This window comes from Piliocolobus tephrosceles, chromosome 11, assembly GCF_002776525.5.
Source record: "Piliocolobus tephrosceles isolate RC106 chromosome 11, ASM277652v3, whole genome shotgun sequence".
NCBI classification, from domain to species: Eukaryota; Metazoa; Chordata; class Mammalia; order Primates; family Cercopithecidae; genus Piliocolobus; species Piliocolobus tephrosceles.
The window spans coordinates 91,603,858-91,622,068 of NC_045444.1; the positions used below are offsets into that span (position 1 = coordinate 91,603,858).

Consider the following 18,211-nt stretch of genomic DNA (forward strand, 5'->3'; position numbering starts at 1 on the left):
AGTTCTCCTGGATAATATCCCGAAGAGTGTTTTCCAACTTGATTCCATGCTCCCTGTCACTTTTAGGTACACTGATCAAATGTAGATTTGGTCTTTTCACATAGTCCTATATTTCTTGGAGGCTTTCTTCATTTCTTTTTCCTCTTTTTTCTCTAAACTTCTCACCTCATTTCATTCATTTGATCTTCAATCACTGATACCCTTTTTTCCACTTGATCAATTCGGCTACTGAAGCTTGTGCATGTGTCACATAGCTCTCGTGCCATGGTTTTCAGCTCCATCAGATCATTTAGGGTCTTCTCTACACTGTTTATTGTAGTTAGCTATTCATCTAATCTTTTTCAGGTTTTTAGCTTCTTTGTAATGGATTCGAACATCCTCCTTTAGCTTGGAGAAGTTTGTTATTACCGATCTTCTGAAACCTACAACTGTCAACTTGTCAGAGTCATTCACCATCCAGCTTTGTTCCATTGCTGGCGAGGAGCTGCATTCCTTTGGAGGAGAAGAAGCACTCTGGTTTTTAGAATTTTCAGCTTTTCTGTCCTGGTTTCTCCCCATCTTTGTGGTTTTATCTACCTTTTGGTCTTTGATGATGGGGAACTACAGATGGGGTTTTGGTGTGGATGTCCTTTTTGCTGATGTTGCTGCTATTCCTTTCTGTTTGTTGGTTTTCCTTCTAACAGTCAGGACCCTCAGCTGCAGGTCTCTTGGAGTTTGCTGGAGGTCCACTCCAGACCTGTTTGCCTGGGTATCACCAGCGGAGGCTGCAGAATAGCAAATACTGCAGAACAGCAAATGGTGCTACCTGATCTTCCTCTGGAAGCTTCGTCTTAGAGGGGCACCCAGCTGTATGAGGTATCATTCAGCCCCGACTGGGAGGTGTCTCCCAGTTAGGCTACTCAGGGGTCCGGACCCACTAGAGAAGACAGTCTGTCCATTTTTAGATCTCAAACTCCGTACTGGGAGAACCACTGCTCTCTTCAAAGCTCAGTTGGAAATGCAGAAATCACCCATCTTCTGTGTCGCTCATGCTGGGAGCTGTAGACTGAAGCTGTTCCTATGTGGCCATCTTGGAACAAAATGGAGGAACATTCCATGCTCATGGATAGGAAAGATCAATATCATGAAAATGATCATACTGCCCAAGGTAAATTATAGATTCAATGCCATCCCCATCAAGCTACCAATGACTTTCTTCACAGAATTGGAAAAAACTACTTTAAAATTCATATGGAACCAAAAAAGAGCCTGCATTGCCACGACAATACTAAGCCAAAAGAACAAAGCTGGAAGCATCACGCTACCTGACTTCAAACTATACTACGAGGCTACAGTAACCAAAACAGCATAGTACTGATACCAAAACAGAGATATAGACCAATGAAACAGAACAGAGCCCTCAGAAATAATATCACACATCTACAACCATCTGATCTTTGACAAACCTGACAAAAACAAGAAATGGGGAAAGGATTCCCTAGTTAATAAATAGTGCTGGGAAAACTGGCTAGCCATATGTAGAAAGCTGAAACTGGATGCCTTCCTTACACCTTATACAAAAATTAATTCAAGATGGATTAAAGACTTAAATGTTAGACCTAAAACCATAAAAACCCTAGAAGAAAACCTAGGCAATACCATTCAGGACATAGGCGTGGGCAAGGACTTCATGACTAAAACACCAAAAGCAATGGCAACAAAAGTCAAAATTGACAAATGGGATCTAGTTAAACTAAAGAGCTTCTGCACAGCAAAAGAAACTACCATCAGAGTGAACAGGCAACCTACAGAATGGGAGAAAATTTTTACAATCTACCCATCTGAGTAAGGGCTAATATCCAGAATCTACAAAGAACTTAAACAAATTTACAAGAAAAAATCAAACAACCCCATCAAAAAGTGGGCAAAGGATATGAACAGACACTTCTCAAAAGAAGACATTTATGCAGCCAACAGACCCATGAAAAAATGCTCATCATCACTGGGCATCAGAGAAATGCAAATCAAAACCACAATGAGATACCATCTCACACCAGTTAGAATGGCGATCATTAAAATGTCAGGAAACAGCAGGTGCTGGGGAGGATGTGGAGAAGTAGGAACACTTTCACACTGTTGGTGGGGCTGTAAACTAGTTCAACCATTGTGGAAAACAGTGTGGCGATTCCTCAAGGATCAAGAACTAGAAATATCATTTGACTCAGCCATCCCATTACTGGGTATATACCCAAAAGATTATAAATCATGCTGCTATAAAGACACATGCACACGTATGTTTATTGCGGCACTATTCACAACAGCAAAGACTTGGAACCAACCCAAATATCCATCAGTGACAGACTGGATTAAGAAAATATGGCACCTATATACCATGGAATACTATGCAGCCATAAAAAAGGATGAGTTAATGTCATTTGTAGGGACGTGGATGAAGCTGGAAACCGTTATTCTGAGCAAACTATCACAAGGACAGAAAACCAAACACTGCGTGTTCTCACTCATAGGTGGGAATTGAACAGTGAGAACACCTGGACTCAGGATGGGGAACTTCACACACTGGGGCTTGTTGTGGGGTTGGGGGAGAGGAGAGGGATAGCATTAGGAGAAATACCTAATGTAAATGATGAGTTAATGGGTGCGGCACACCAACATGGCACATGTATACGTATGTAACAAACCTGCACGTTGTGCACTTGTATGCTAGAACTTAAAGTATAAAAAAAAAAAAAAATCATTAAAAAGAAAACAAGGTTAAGTTACTCTTATTTCAGAATGTGAGCTCACTCACCCACACAGATGCTAGTTCTTGAATTTTGTTTGTACTAACTGAAAAACAACTTATTTGGTTGGTTGACACGTTTACCCCACTGGGGCCTGAATTCAGCTCCCTTTTAGGAGGGACAGTTTCAGTATATGCCATGAGGTGTCTGTAATTTACATTCATGCTCTCTGTAAATAGGGGGCTGCGCCTCTGTAGCTGAGTCCTTTCTAAGACTCCTTTAAGAAATTTTAACAGGCTTTCGCAGAGCTGTGCATGCTCCAAAATATACATTGACATGATAAACCACAATGGATTTAAGTGTCTAAAGTCAGAAATACACTTTTAAAAATAAGTACTTCAGTTGGCTGGTGGAGCAGTTATACCTGGATGCTGAATTGAATTTGTTTAAAATAAACCACAGAGTAATCTTTAAAACAAAATGATTTGTCAATTAAAATATACATTTATAAAGAAAAATAAAACACCTTCCACGTCATAGTTTATAGAAGATGTGTCACCTTATAATTGCATACTTTTGTCAAAAATGGATATTATATAATCTCAAACATGAAAATATAGCAGACCACTCAGAACTATTCACTAGAGAAAAAGATAAAAAAAAAAAAAAAAAGAGTCTGACACAGGAACCACGCTGTGCCTGAGCCCCACAAAGCTTCCACATCCCAAGTCTTCTGGACTGAAAGCATGGCGTTTATCTGCTGTGCACCTCAGTTTTCTCATCTGTGAAATGGACATAACAATAAACCTCACAGGTTTGTTGTGAAGCATAAGTGTATTAATATGTATAAAGTACTCAGAAATGAAGTAGTCAGTCATTGTTAGCCTCCAGTGTATTGTTTCTGTTATATTTTTGAATCACAGATGTCACAGACTTAAAAAAATTTTTTGAAAGAAAAGATAACCATAATGCGACCTGATTTCTATTTTGCTTCTACCACTTTAATAATGAGTGATAAGTGTTAGTGCAAACAGTGGTTGTCAGTCTTACGGAGAATTAAATCTAATTGCCAAAAGAGGAATGATTTAATCATAAAATGAAGTGATTTGAAGGAATTACTGAAGCAAAGCTCGTTCTTGTCTCTTTGTCTCTGATAGACAAAAGCCAGAGAACCTTTCTAGTTTTTCTCTTGAAATGGTGTTCACAACCTTACAGTAGGATGGTTTTTCCTTAATTTGCACTTTAATTCAGTGGAACTTTATTAGACTGAAATTAAGCAAATCCCAGAGAGGCCTGGAAACATAAATGATTATGAAATGTTATGGATTTTAAATTGGGCATTTTGAAAAACAAAGATGAAGGCTAATAGTTTACATTTAGTACTAAACTCTGGCATTCCAATGGAAAAAAAGACAGCTAGTTTGATCAAATAATGGGATTTGCTTTTTAGGTAACAATATAATGAGTTAGTTAAAAGACCTCACTTGTAATAGATTTATTAAGCCATAAAGTTTCATTTCTTTGAACAACCTATTGTCAAAATCTTCACAGATAACTTCACTTATAAGAAAATTAAATGAAAGAACTATTTCTTTAAAAGTTAGATGTGGATTTTCTCTATCTGGGGAGGGGTTGAAAATGCCACATCAGTTGATCTGGCTGTGATCCGACCTCTTAATCCTGTTTTAATTATGGGTTCTTTGCTACTTCTGATTTTATAGTTATATGTGACTGACATTCAGACATTCATAGTAATTTTTTAAATATGTAATTTTACATAAGAGTCCCTTCAGTGTGACCTTAAGATGAGTCTCTAGACATAATTATAGAGAGGAAGGAACTACCAACCTAGAATGAGTTGATCATTTCCAGGGGTATCTCATTGTCAAAATTTTCAGTTGAACACTGTGGCTGTTTCACACTTCTACAAGCTTGAGAGGAATGCAGAAGGGAGGCCCACAAAGATCCTATGTGGGCAGCACTTGTCTGTTCCTACTGCTGCATGTTTGAAAAACTAGGGACCAAATATGATTAACCTCGTACTTCTCCCTGGCGACCTGAACCCTAAATATGCCTTTTGCCACCATACTCTGTGTTCCTTGAGACCACTATGGTTGTGGCTAGATGTCATTTGTCAAATATGACATGAATATTTGTTGTACATAATCATTTTTGTTTAAGTTTAAAAATGTAATGCTAGTGAGTTATACTACCCAAAGAAGCAGGCTGAAAGCATGAGTTTTGACAAAGTGAAATTTCATTTGATGATATGTCCATTATAAATCATTTTTCTCTAACTTTAAAATAAGATATCATTTCTTCAGTACTCTGCGTCTTATTAACAAACTTTACCAATAGTGTTGTTTCCATAGTAAATGGTATGTTTTAAATTATATCTGCCAAATATTTTCCTGGAATTTTAAGACGTTTCTACACTAAGCTCTGTTTCTTCATCTGTAAGGTGAAGATGTTAAGACTCCATTATCTCTAAGATATCTTCTGATACCCAGGATACCCTAAGTCTAATGTCCAGCCTTGTTTATTATGGAGAATATCTTGCTAAATTTCCAAAGGCTTGCGAGTTGTTTCAGATTGCATCACTCTGACTTGCCAAACGATCCTCTCTATTAACAATTACCAAATATTATTCCCTGAGACCTCTTCCCCTGCTCCATGGATGTGACTGTGGCTCCTTGTGGAGAACGAACACCAGCCTTTGCCTGCCAGGAGCCGATTACAGCTGTTAGAGGTCCAGTCATCCTGTCCTGCTGATTGCATCTGTGTCTGGTCATCTGAGAGAGTGAAATATTAATCTGCTTTCTTCTCTTCACTCTTTTCATGTGTATTCCCCTAACAGAAAGGAGAACCTGACTGCTGTGCACTCTCCCTGGAGACAAGCGAGCAGCTCACCTTTGAGATCCCCCTGAATGATTCAGGTTCTGCTGGCCTTGGGGTGAGCTTGAAAGGGAACAAATCCAGAGAAACTGGAACAGACTTGGGGATTTTTATCAAATCCATCATTCATGGAGGCGCTGCTTTTAAGGTGGGTAGGAATGACATTTGTACATCCTTTGAGAAGGCACTTGGAGATGTGACTGTTGTACTTAGAGACTGAATGGAGAAAGTGTCTGAAGACTTGAGGCCACTGAGAGACTTTTCCGCCAGTTACAGAAAATATATGTGTGAACAGATCTGGGGAATAACTGGCTGCTAATTTTGTACCTTAACTGGTTATTTTTACTTTTTAGAGTTACTTCTAAAAACCCATCATGATTCACATTCTTTTTTGCATACTTTTTATTACTCCATTAGGATTCCGCTGAATTTGTATACTGACAGAGTTGAGCCTAAAAGTACACAATCAGAAAAACAAAACTAAAAACAAGTAAACATAAAGGCAGCAAATAAGACAATTGTGCTTGCAAGAAGGAAAGCTCAGGGGAGCCTGAGAGTCATTGTAGTATAAATTAAAGGCCATTTATCACATTTTATACACTTGAAGAAAACCATGGTGCCAAGAATGCATATTTCCTTTTGAATACTTAGAGAAGCTTATAGGTTTCCAGAAAAAGAAGGAAGATCGTGCTTCAGTCCTTTCACCTTGAGGTGAGCAATGTGTTAATAGCTATTAACATAGTGTACTGGTTAGCTAGATGGCCTGTGTTCAAGTCCAACTCAGTCCTTGCTAGCTATATGGAAATGTAGGCAAGGGTCTTGACCAGCTGTCTCCCATTTCCTCAATGGTAGAATGGTGATAATAAATAATACCTACTTTGTAGACTTCTAGGATTAAATAAGTCAGTACCACACAATGTGATGAAAACAGTAAAGTGATGATGGAGGAAGGATACAGGTTTGCACCTCTCGCCACCATCATTATTATCTCATACCGTGCAAGGAGACTTCTTGAATTTGAATTCTGCCTTACCTACTCTCTCCCTGTGAATGGAGGCAAACTGCTCGGCCTCAACAGCTTCAGTTTCCTCATTGGTGAAATTAGCGGTGCCTGGCTCCCTGTGCCGCTGTTAAGACTAAAAGAGACAACGTGTGTCCAGGGCTTAGCACAGTGCCTGTCACCGGCTGCTGATAAATGTTAGCCATCTGAAAATAATCTTGATATGAATAACGTCTACCGTCTCCCACAGCAAAGCCAAGAAGGCCCCGTTACACTATACATAGAACACCCCTGCACCTAGAATTCTGGCTTCGTTGAAGAAACTATCTTCTTACACTTACCCTTCCACTTTTGTTTCAGACTAGATATGGAGATAATGCCTTTTTCACTGGGAAATAAATGCACTTTGGATAGACACCTCTTCGGTTTACTTCTTCATTTAGTTAGCTTTTGTCACATAATAAATAGTCATAATTTTTCAGTGATATACCTCTATAAGCCTTTATTTTTCTCATAGCTCTGTACAGGGGAGCTGGGGTTTCGGGAGAATTCTGCTTCAGACTGGTGTCTCTTGATCGCGCTGAAACTCTGCAGATCTGAGTGTGCTCCACTGCTTTCTCCTGTTCCTTGGATCAACAGGCTAGCTGGGGCATGTCCCTCTTGTGCCTCAAGGTGTCAGAGGGCCAGTGGCAGTAGGTGAATCCGCGGGCTCCAAACTGGCACACTGTCACCCCACACACAGGCCACTAGTCAAAGCAAGTCATATGGCTGAGTTACGGCAAAGATGTGGATACAGAGAAGGGTAAAGAATTGAGTCCCATCACTCATTCTATAAAACTGGCTCCTAGGGGAGGTTCCAATATGGCAGAATAGGAACAGCTCCAGTCTACAGCTCCCAGCATGAGCAATGCAGAAGATGAGTGATTTCTGCATTTCCTACTGGGGTGCTGGGTTCATCTCACTGGGGCTTGTCAGACAGTGGGTGCAGCCCATGGACTGCAAGCCAAAGCAGGGCAGGATCACCTCACCTGGGAAGCACAAAGGATCGGTGAATTCCCTTTCCTACCCAAGGGAAGCCGTGACAGATGGTACCTGGAAAATTGGGACACTCCCACCCTAATACTGCCCTTTTCCAGTGGTCTTCGTAAATGGCACACCAGGAGATTATATCCTGCACCTGGCTTAGAGGGTCCCACACCCACGGAGCCTCACTCACTGCTAACACAGCAGTCTGAGATCGAACTGCAAGGTGGCAGTGAGGCTTGGGGAGGGGTGTCCGCCATTGCTGAGGCTTAAGTAGGTAAATAGAGCAGCCCAGAAGCTTGAACTGGGTGGAGCCCACCACAGCTCAAGGAGGTCTGCCTGCATCTGTAGACTCCACATGTGAGGGCAGGGCATAGCTGAACAAAAAGCAGCAGAAACTTCTGCAGATTTAAACGTCCCTGTCTGACAGCTTTGAAGAGAGTAGTGGTTCTCCTAGCATGGAGTTTGAGATCTGAGGATGGACAGGTTGCCTCCTCTAGTGTCACATATGGGACTATGTGAAAAGATGAAATCTACGTTTGATTGGTGTACCTAAAAATGACAGGGAGCATGGAATCAAGTTGGAAAACACTCTTCGGGATATTATCCAGGAGAACATTGCCAACCTAGCAAGGCAGGCCAACATTCAAATTCGGGGAATACAGAGAGTACCACAAAGATACTCCTTGAGAACAGCAACTCCAAGACACATAATTGTCAGGTTCTCCAAGGTTGAAATGAGGGAAAAAGTGTTAAGGGCAGCCAGAGAGAAAGGTCGGGTTACTCAGAAAGGGAAGCCCATCAGACTAATAGCAGATCTCTCGGCAGAAACTCTAAAAGCCAGAGGAGAGTGGGGGCCAATATTCAACTTTCTTAAAGAGAAGAATTTTCAACCCAGAATTTCATATCCAGCCAAACTAAGCTTCATAAGTGAAGGAGAAATAATATCCTTTACAGGCAAGCAAATGCTGAGAGATTCTGTCACCACCAGGCCTGCCTTACAAGGGCTCCTGAAGGAAGCACTAAACATGGAAAGGAACAACCGGTACCAGCCACTGCAAAAACATGCCAAATTGTAAAAATCATCGATGCTAGGAAGAAACTGCATAAACTAACGAGCAAAATAACCAGCTAACATCATAATGACTGGAACAAGTTTGTAACAATATGTCATAACATAACAATATTAACCTTAAATGTAAATGGGCTAAATTCTCCAGTTAAAAGACACAGACTGGCAAATTGGATAAAGAGTAAAAGCCAATCAGTGTGCTGTATTCAGGAGACCCATCTCATGTGCAGAGACACACATAGGCTCAAAATAAAGGGATGGAGGAAGATCTACCAAGCAAATGGAAAACAAAACAAAACAAAAGCAGGGGTTGCAATTCTAGTCTCTGATAAGACAGACTTTAAACCAACAAAGGTCAAAAGAGACAAGGTTGTTACATAATGGTAAAGGAATCAATTCAACAAGAAGAGCTAACTATCCTAAATGTGTATGCACCCAATACAGGAGCACCCAGATTCATAAAGCAAGTCCTTAGAGACTTACAAAGAGACTTAGATTCCCACACAATAATAATGGGAGATTTTAGCACCCTACTGTCAACATTAGACAGATCAATGAGACAGAAAGTTAACAAGGATATCCAGGACTTGAACTCAGCTCTCCACCAAGTGGACCGAATAGTCATCTACAGAACTCTCCACCCCAAATCAACAGAATATACATTCTTCTCAGCACCACAACGCCCTTATTCTAAACTTGACCACATAGTTAGAAGTAAAGCACTCCTCAGCAAATGTAAAAGAACAGAAATTATGACAAACTGTCTCTTAGACCACAGTGCAATCAAACTAGAACTCAGGACTAAGAAATTCACTCAAAACCACTCAACTACATGGAAACTGAACAGCCTGCTCCTAACTGACTACTGGGTACGTAACAAAATGAAAGCAGACATAAAGATGTTGTTTGAAACCAATGAGAACAAAGATACAACATACCAGAATCTCCGGGACACATTTCAAGCAGTGTGTAGAGGGAAATTTATAGTACTAAATGCCCGGAAGAGAAAGCAGGAAAGATCTAAAATTGACACCCTAACATCACAATTAAAAGAACTAAAGAAGCAAGAGCAAACACATTCAAAAGCTAGTAGAAGGCAAGAAATAACTAAGATCAGAGCAGAACTGAAGGAGATAGAGACACAAAACACCCTTCAAACAATCAATGAATCCAGGAGCTGGTTTTTTGAAAAGATCAACGAAATCAATAGACTGCTAGCAAGGCTAGTAAAGAAGAAAAGAAAGAAGAATCAAGTAGATGCAATAAAAAAGGATAAAGGGGATATCACCACCGATCCTACAGAAATACAAACTACCATCAGAGAATACTGTAAACACCTCTATGCAAATAAACTGGAAAATCTAGAAGAAATGAATAAATTCCTGGACACATACACCCTCCCAAGACTAAACCAGGAATAAGTTGAATCCCTGAATAGACCAATAACAAGCTCTGAAATTGAGGCAGTAATCAATAGCCTACCAACCAAAAAAAGTCCAGGACCAGATGGATTCACAGCCAAATTCTACCAGAGGTACAAAGAGGAGCTGGTACCATTCCTTCTGAAACTATTCCAATCAATAGAAAAAGAGGGAATCCTCCCTAACTCATTTTATGAGGCCAACATCATCCTGATACCAAAGCCTGGCAAAGACACAACAAAAAAAGAGAATTTTAGGCCAATGTCCCTGAAGAACATCAATGCAAAAAATCTTCAATAAAATACTGGCAAACCAAATCCAGCAGCACATCAAAAAGCTTATCCAGCATAATCAAGTGGGCTTCATCCCTGGATGCAAGGCTGGGTCAACATATGCAAATCAATAAACGTAATCCATCATATAAACAGAACCAAAGACAAAAACCACATGATTATCTCAACTGATGCAGAAAAGGCCTTTGACAAAATTCAACAGCCCTTCATGCTAAAATCTCGCAATAAATTAGGTATTGATGGGATGTATCTCAAAATAATGAGAGCTATTTATGACAAACCCACAGCCAATATCATACTGAATGGGCAAAAACTGGAAGCATTCCCTTTGAAAACTGGCACAAGACAGGGATGCCCTCTCTCACCACTCCTATTCAACATAGTGTTGGAAGTTCTGGCCAGGGCAATCAGGCAGGAAAAAGAAAGGGTATTCAGTTAGGAAAAGAGGAAGTCAAATTATCCCTGTTTGCAAATGATGTGACTGTATATTTAGAGAACCCCATCGTCTCAGGCCAAAATCTCCTTAAGCTGATAAGCAAGTACAGTAAAGTCTCAGGATACAAAATCAATATGCAAAAATCACTAGCATTCCTATACACCAATAACAGACAAAGAGAGAGCCAAATCATGAGTGAACTCGCATTCAGAATTGCTTCAAAGAGAATAAAATACCTAGGAATCCAACTTACAAGGGATATGAAGGACCTCTTTAAGGAGAACTGCAAACCACTGCTCGACAAAATAAAAGAGGACACAAACAAATGGGAGAACATTTCATGCTCATGGATAGGAAGACTCAATATCATGAAAATGACAATACTGCCCAAGGTGATTTATAAATTCAATACCATCCCCATCAAGCTACCAATGACTTTCTTCACAGAATTGGAAAAAACTACTTTAAAATTCATATGGAACCAAAAAAGAGCCTGCATTGCCAAGACAATCCTAAACCAAAAGAGCAAAGCTTGAGGCATCATGCTACCTGACTTCAAACTATACTACAAGGCTACAGTAACCAAAACAGCATAGTACTGGTACCAAAACAGAGATATAGACCAATGGAACAGAACAGAACCCTCAGAAATAATACCACACATCTACAACCATCTGATCTTTGACAAACCTGACAAAAACAAGAAATGGGGAAAGGATTCCCTAGTTAATAAATGGTGCTGGGAAAACTGGCTAGCCGTATGTGGAAAGCTGAAACCTTATACAAAAATTAATTCAAGATGGATTAAAGACTTAAATGTTAGACCTAAAACCATAAAAACCCTAGAAGAAAACCTAGGCAATACCATTCAGGACATAGGCATGGGCAAGAACTTCATGACTAAAACACCAAAAGCAATGGCAACAAAAGCCAAAATTGACAAATGGGATCTAGTTAAACTAAAGAGCTTCTGCACAGCAAAAGAAACTACCATCAGAGTGAACAGGCAACCTACAGAATGGGAGAAAATTTTTACAATCTACCCATCTGAGTAAGGGCTAATATCCAGAATCTACAAAGAACTTAAACAAATTTACAAGAAAAAATCAAACAACCCCATCAAAAAGTGGGCAAAGGATATGAACAGACACTTCTCAAAAGAAGACGTTTATGCAGCCAACAGACCCATGAAAAAATGCTCATCATCACTGGGCATCAGAGAAATGCAAATCAAAACCACAATGAGATACCATCTCACACCAGTTAGAATGGTGATCATTAAAATGTCAGGAAACAGCAGGTGCTGGGGAGGATGTGGAGAAGTAGGAACACTTTCACACTGTTGGTGGGGCTGTAAACTGGTTCAACCACTGTGGAAAACAGTGTGGCGATTCCTTAAGGATCAAGAACTAGAAATATCATTTGACTCAGCCATCCCATTACTGGGTATATACCCAAAAGATTATAAATCATGCTGCTATAAAGACACATGCACACGTATAATAAACAACAGCAAAGACTTGGAACCAACCCAAATATCCATCAATGACAGACTGGATTAAGAAAATGTGGCACCTATATACCATGGAATACTATGCAGCCATAAAAAAGGATGAGTTCATGTCATTTGTAGGGACATGGATGAAGCTGGAAACCATCATTCTGAGCAAACTATTGCAAGAACAGAAAACCAAACACCATATGTTCTCACTCATAGGTGGGAATTGAACAATGAGAACACTTGGACACAGAGTGGGCAACATCACACACCTGTCATGGGGCCTCTTGTGGGGTAGGAGGAGGAGGGAGGGATAGCATTAGGAAATATACCTGATGTAAATGATGAGTTAATGGGTGCAGCACACCAACATGGCACATGTATACGTATGTAACCTGCACGTTGTGCACATGTACCCTAGAACTTAAAGTATAATTTAAAATATAAAAAGAATAAAAATAACACTGGCTCAGAAATACATAACCAGGAGCAAAAGAGAAATAATAGTAATAGCAACAACAACAATAGCAATGAACATTTATTGTACTTAGTATATGCTGGACACTAGAATAGGTGTTTTATATAGATTATCTAACTTTATTCACATTTACATTGGATTATTTTCAGGCCATTTTATCAAAGTGGAAATTATAGGTTAGAGCCTTTAGTGCCTTTCTGGTGGTCAGATAGCCAGGAATTACTTTAAGATTTGAATCCAGGCAGTCTGACTCCAGAGCCTGTGTTATGCTGCATTGAAATGAAGGCTCTTCCATATGATCCATTCACATTCCTAGAGAGAGGGGCCCATTGGCCTGGAGGTGTCTTGCATGGTGCTATCATCCTTAGCCAAGCCATCTAAATATGTGCTAGGTTTGAGTATGAGTTTTTGGTCGTGTTTGTGGATACCAGCTTGAAGTTATTCTTCTTATTCCTAATGACAGCTCTATTTGCAGAATTTATTCCAAGTAAAATTGAAACTGAGATGACTTTTTGGAAATTAAAAGCAAACATCTTCACTTTTTTATGGACAATAATTTAAGCTCAAGCAGATATTGGAGAGCAGGTTTAATATGTAGATCCATGTTTGTGTAAGTGAGCATCTCCTTACCTAAGCAGTTTCTAACAGTCCTGTTTCTTGCAGAAAGATTTCACTTTCCATTTATGTAAATTTCTTTCCTGACACTGGTCTGCTGAGTCAGACACTGACACCATTAGAAACCACTGGACGGCGTATTTATAGCTGATCTTAAACAGTAAGAGGCATCAATCATGAACTTAGCCTTCTTGTGAATGTTTAGTATCCATTTGTCTTGTTTACCTTTTGCAGTGTAAAGGGTAGAGTCCTGAGATTTGTTCACAAGAAATCTGATTAACCAGGAAAAAAAAAAGAAGTATTTTTCCATTCTCCTACTGCTGTTCCAGTAATCCACTGTTACTCCTCGGAAAATTGCCACCCATTCTGTGATTCAGGACTGTGTCTTAGGAAAATTGTTTTGAGACTTGGTTCCTGTCCCTGTTGAGAGGATACAGATATAATAGCCTACAGTATCCCTGGGGTAGAGGAGAGATAAGCACTGGGAGCATCTTTGTCTCAGCATTTGGCCCTAGGTTTTTACCCGGAATCAACGAAATAATCTTTCAACCAGAGCACAGTCTTTTCTTCCTGGCCCTTCATACCACTAATTAGTTCTCAAGGTGTTTTTCCCTTTAGGGTAGGTGGATTTTTTGAAAACTAAACTACTTTGAAAGGTATGACCAAATTCTTCCTGTGCGTTCTGTGTGCTGGATTCTCCTGGGGGCCTCTGTTGGTATAAACAAAGATAGGCTACTTCTTGCCAGATGTAAAACCCCTGAATAACTTGACTCTAATTGAGGACCTTGCTTTGTTTTGTTTTGTTTTGTTTTCCTTAACTCTCAGTCTGCTGTTTTTTATCATGTCATGTCTTGTTTGAGTTATTTCTAATAAAGGATGTAACTCTCTATTTGGGAAGAAGAGCAGCCAGCTACTCTAGGACACCCTCTTGAAAGTGAGTCCCTGACTCATTCTAAAAACCAACAGAACAATAGTTCTACCCTGCTCACAATTATCCAAATGCTTAATCTCAACTTGATACTTTACTTCAAGTCTGTACATTAAGAAATAAAGCCCAGAAACTCTTGTCTCCATGCATCAGGCTGCACCACTTTTGATTACAGGCTGATGTATACCCCTCTGAAGCGTCACTTGTAGCTGTGCCTCTTGGTGTTCTATGTGGCCATTGACCATAACAGCAAATATTACTTCTTAGATCATTAATGCCAATATGCTTAAGCACTAGCATGCATAACACGTTTGTGGTTTCATTTAGTTTCTGTCTTTCTTCCTGGGCGTTTGCCCCGACATACAGTGTAATTGCTTCTAGAACTAAAATATACTAAATACAAGCATATATGTCAACTGCTTCTGAAAGAATTATGAGCAGAATGAAGTTGTGACATCCATGAGAATGATTTTCTAAAATTTTGCTTTTGTGGTTGGAATTTAAAGTGAATGTAGTGGTAGTGTTGCTGTGAAGTAAAAAGAAGTATCGTCTTTGTTGCAGTTAGAAAAAATACCTTGAGAAAAATTTGCCCTTTCCCTAAATCCACATCAAAATTTGCTTTTTATTTTATCCAGGAAAGCACAGATAAAATGTCAGTGATCAGTCTGAAGATGTTAGATATTTTTATGTTCATTTGCTAAACATTTTAAATTCATTTTGAGATCAGTGGTTTTTCTTTGCTTTTTGTGTACCATATTAACTGAAATTTTTTAACAAAAATGCAGTTTTATATCTATTGATTATACTTCCTTAAGTTGCTTGTTTTGCTACCCTAAAGAATTACTTTAAAAATGTATACATAACTAGAAGAATGGGTTTTTTTTTTTTTTTAAGTTAGGTAAGATTTTGTAATAACACACTGCAGTGAGAGTAAAAGTCCCACGAAGTCTGTTGTATCAGTTCTGAATGGTGTTTTTGATTTCAATATACTGACTTTGGGAGTGGTATGTGTCCTATTGAAACTTTGAAATAAGAAGGTAAAAATTCACATTTAAATGCAATTTTTACTAAAGGAAAAATGTCATATATCGGGTAGATTGTTTAAGGGCTATTAAATAGAGAAAATACATTTAAGACTATCAGTTATTCTCTAAAAAATTAATTAGCCAGGTTTGTGTTTAATAAATGCTACTTGATGATGATGAAATTAAGTGAAAGAAAAATGCCTGACATGGCTAATTGTAAATGTATGCACTCAGAATATGAAATAGACATAATTGAAGTAATTTGATTCCTGTGTGCTGAGGAAATTTGGGATGCTTCTTCTGAAGGATGCACGATTTCATAATCTGCACTATTTAGTAATGGGTAAAAGAAAGAATTTGGACTAATACACACAATCCTGATATTTTTAAATGACTAAACTCTAAATTTTTGGAGAAAAAATGCACAGTTCTAGAATATCCAGGAACATGGCACTTGATTCTGAATCTCCATGTCTCATTGTCATGTGGGACATTTACCGGCATCCAAACTACTTAACTCCAGTAGGAGCTCCCAGCGTGACTAGTTTCCACCCCCATCTCTGCCGGTATCTATAAATCATGTGATAGATCTATAATTAATGAATTCAAAGGAAGATAAAAGGGACAGCTTTTTAAGGAACACTAATGTTAAATGATTTCTTCAACTGGCCATTTTTCTGCTGGTGGGAGAGCGTGGAGGATCCTTACTGGTAGTTAGTGACTTCTAAGGTTTTCCTCTGGCAAAAGGACCAGATAATTTTAAAAGTGCCATTGAAAATCCTCAAATGTAAGAAGCCAAACACTCACATTTTATTTCTAACCACAAAGATGTGATACATTTTAAGGACATTAAAAGCAGGAACTTTGCCTGGAAGTATACATAAATTCATAATCACTATATACCCAATAAGAATTTGACCTTTAAAAAAGAAGTTATTAATTTAAGTATAGGAAAAATACAATTTTAGCTAATTTTCTATTTTAAAAAAACTGAAAATGTTAGCATATGTTAATTCATATAGTCAGGCTTATTATTTATGAATTTTCTACAGTAATAACTACTTTATTAAAATATAATATAACATTACTTTTAAAATCTCAGAATAGCTGGCATAGTAATGGGCTTCTGTATTTTCAACTAAGCAGGAGGATCACTTGAGCTCAGGAGTTCCAGACTGTAGTGCAGTATAATCATGCCTGTGAATAGTCACTGTGCTCTAGCCTGGGCAACACAGTGAGACCCCATCTCTTTTTTTAAAAAATTCCCATAATTCCAGCCTCTATCATTGTTTTTCCTTGCAGATCTCTATCACTTTTGCTTTTTATTTCGTGAATGGAAATGCAAACAGGAAATAAATTTACATATATACTATACTGAATAAAATTTTGGAATGCTACAACATTTTGATGTGTATTTTGGACTCCGTGATTGTCTCAGTGGACTTGAAAAAAATTTAAGAGTTGATATTCCTAATGAAAAAGGAAATTATAATCTACAAAAGTTGATATAGCATGCTCATGATGCTTTGGCTCTGAAAATAGTAACTTTCCCCTGAAAAGCTATATTCGTCTTCATTATGGGTACTTATAGGCTATATATATGTGTACACACACATACATACACACACAAGACCAGTCACTAGAAAAATGGACACAAACCAGAATACTCAAACAAAACTCTGACCACAGTATGAACTCTGCATACATATACATGCATGTTTTTGTTCTAGCATTCTCGTTTGTACCCATTTTTATACTGATTGGTTTTAAGTAACCTCAGTATAAACAAGTGTAAATGAATAAAAAAACACCACCAAGAAGTAAATCAATAAGATAAGTATGTTGAAATGGATTCCAAAATTCTAACCTGGTTAGGCATTCATGCAAATAATTCTTAATTCATATATAACATACATGCTTTAACAAACTTCTTTTTAATCTGGTTTTCTGGACCAAAGTAAATTAAGAGCAGAAAATCAGGAAGGAGATAGGAAAGGATGGAGAGGAAACTGGAATGACAGGAAAGAAAAAAGTATAAAACAAGCACAGAATGTTATTACTATGTAGTACACCAGAGAATATTTTGGTGGTTTGAAGTCAGTACTTCTCAAACTTTCTTGCAGAAGAAATTATAAGATTCAATATGGCTGTAGTAAAGGCCATAAGTTGCAGTATATCTGTTTATGCCCCGTATTTTTCCAGAATTATTTTAAGATGAAAAGATTTATAATACATTTTGAAAGCATTATTTCAGAATGGTTTATGCATATGTTAATTCATATAGTCAGGCTTATTGCAATAATCCTGACCAACATGGTGAAACCCTGTCTCTACTAAAAATACAAAAACTAGCCAGGCGTGGTGGTGTGCTCCTATAATCCCAGCTACTCAGGAGGCTGAGGTAGGAGAGTTACTTGAACCAGAGAGGCAGAGGTTGCAATGAGCAGAGATCACACCACTGCACTCCAGCCTGGGCAACAAGAGCGAGAGACTCTGTCTCAAAAAAAATAAAAATAAAAAATAAAAAATAAAAAAAATAAAAAAGCTTCATATGCCCACAAGTGATTTTCTGCTGGGACTTCATTGGTTTGCGACATAGAAATGGAGTGAGGTTCTTAAGACAATAACAGAATTACATAAATTTAAATTTTACAATATCTGAGCAAGTAGAGATAGGGCCAGTATACAGAAAGTAATCAAACAATTTTTTTTTTTTTTTTTTTTTTTAGAATTCTAAAGGTTCTCTAAATATGCCCTGGCATATTCAAGACAGCTTAGGTTTGTGACTCTCTCATAGTTACAATTTG

At 38.4% G+C, this 18,211-nt stretch overlaps 1 protein-coding gene across 4 annotated transcripts in view; it reads left to right on the top strand.

Moving 5' to 3' along the window:
• The window catches only part of PARD3B (par-3 family cell polarity regulator beta), a 1,041,361-nt gene that overhangs the window by 572,230 nt on the left and 450,920 nt on the right, over window positions 1-18,211 (top strand). For 3 of the 4 annotated variants that reach the window (XM_026454609.1, XM_026454611.1, XM_026454610.1), the window contains exon 11: window positions 5,578-5,763. The exons of the other annotated variant lie outside the window; for it this stretch is intronic. In XM_026454609.1, the coding sequence (XP_026310394.1) occupies window positions 5,578-5,763 (186 nt within the window). The remainder of the gene's footprint in view (window positions 1-5,577; window positions 5,764-18,211) is intronic. 4 annotated transcript variants of the gene reach the window in all.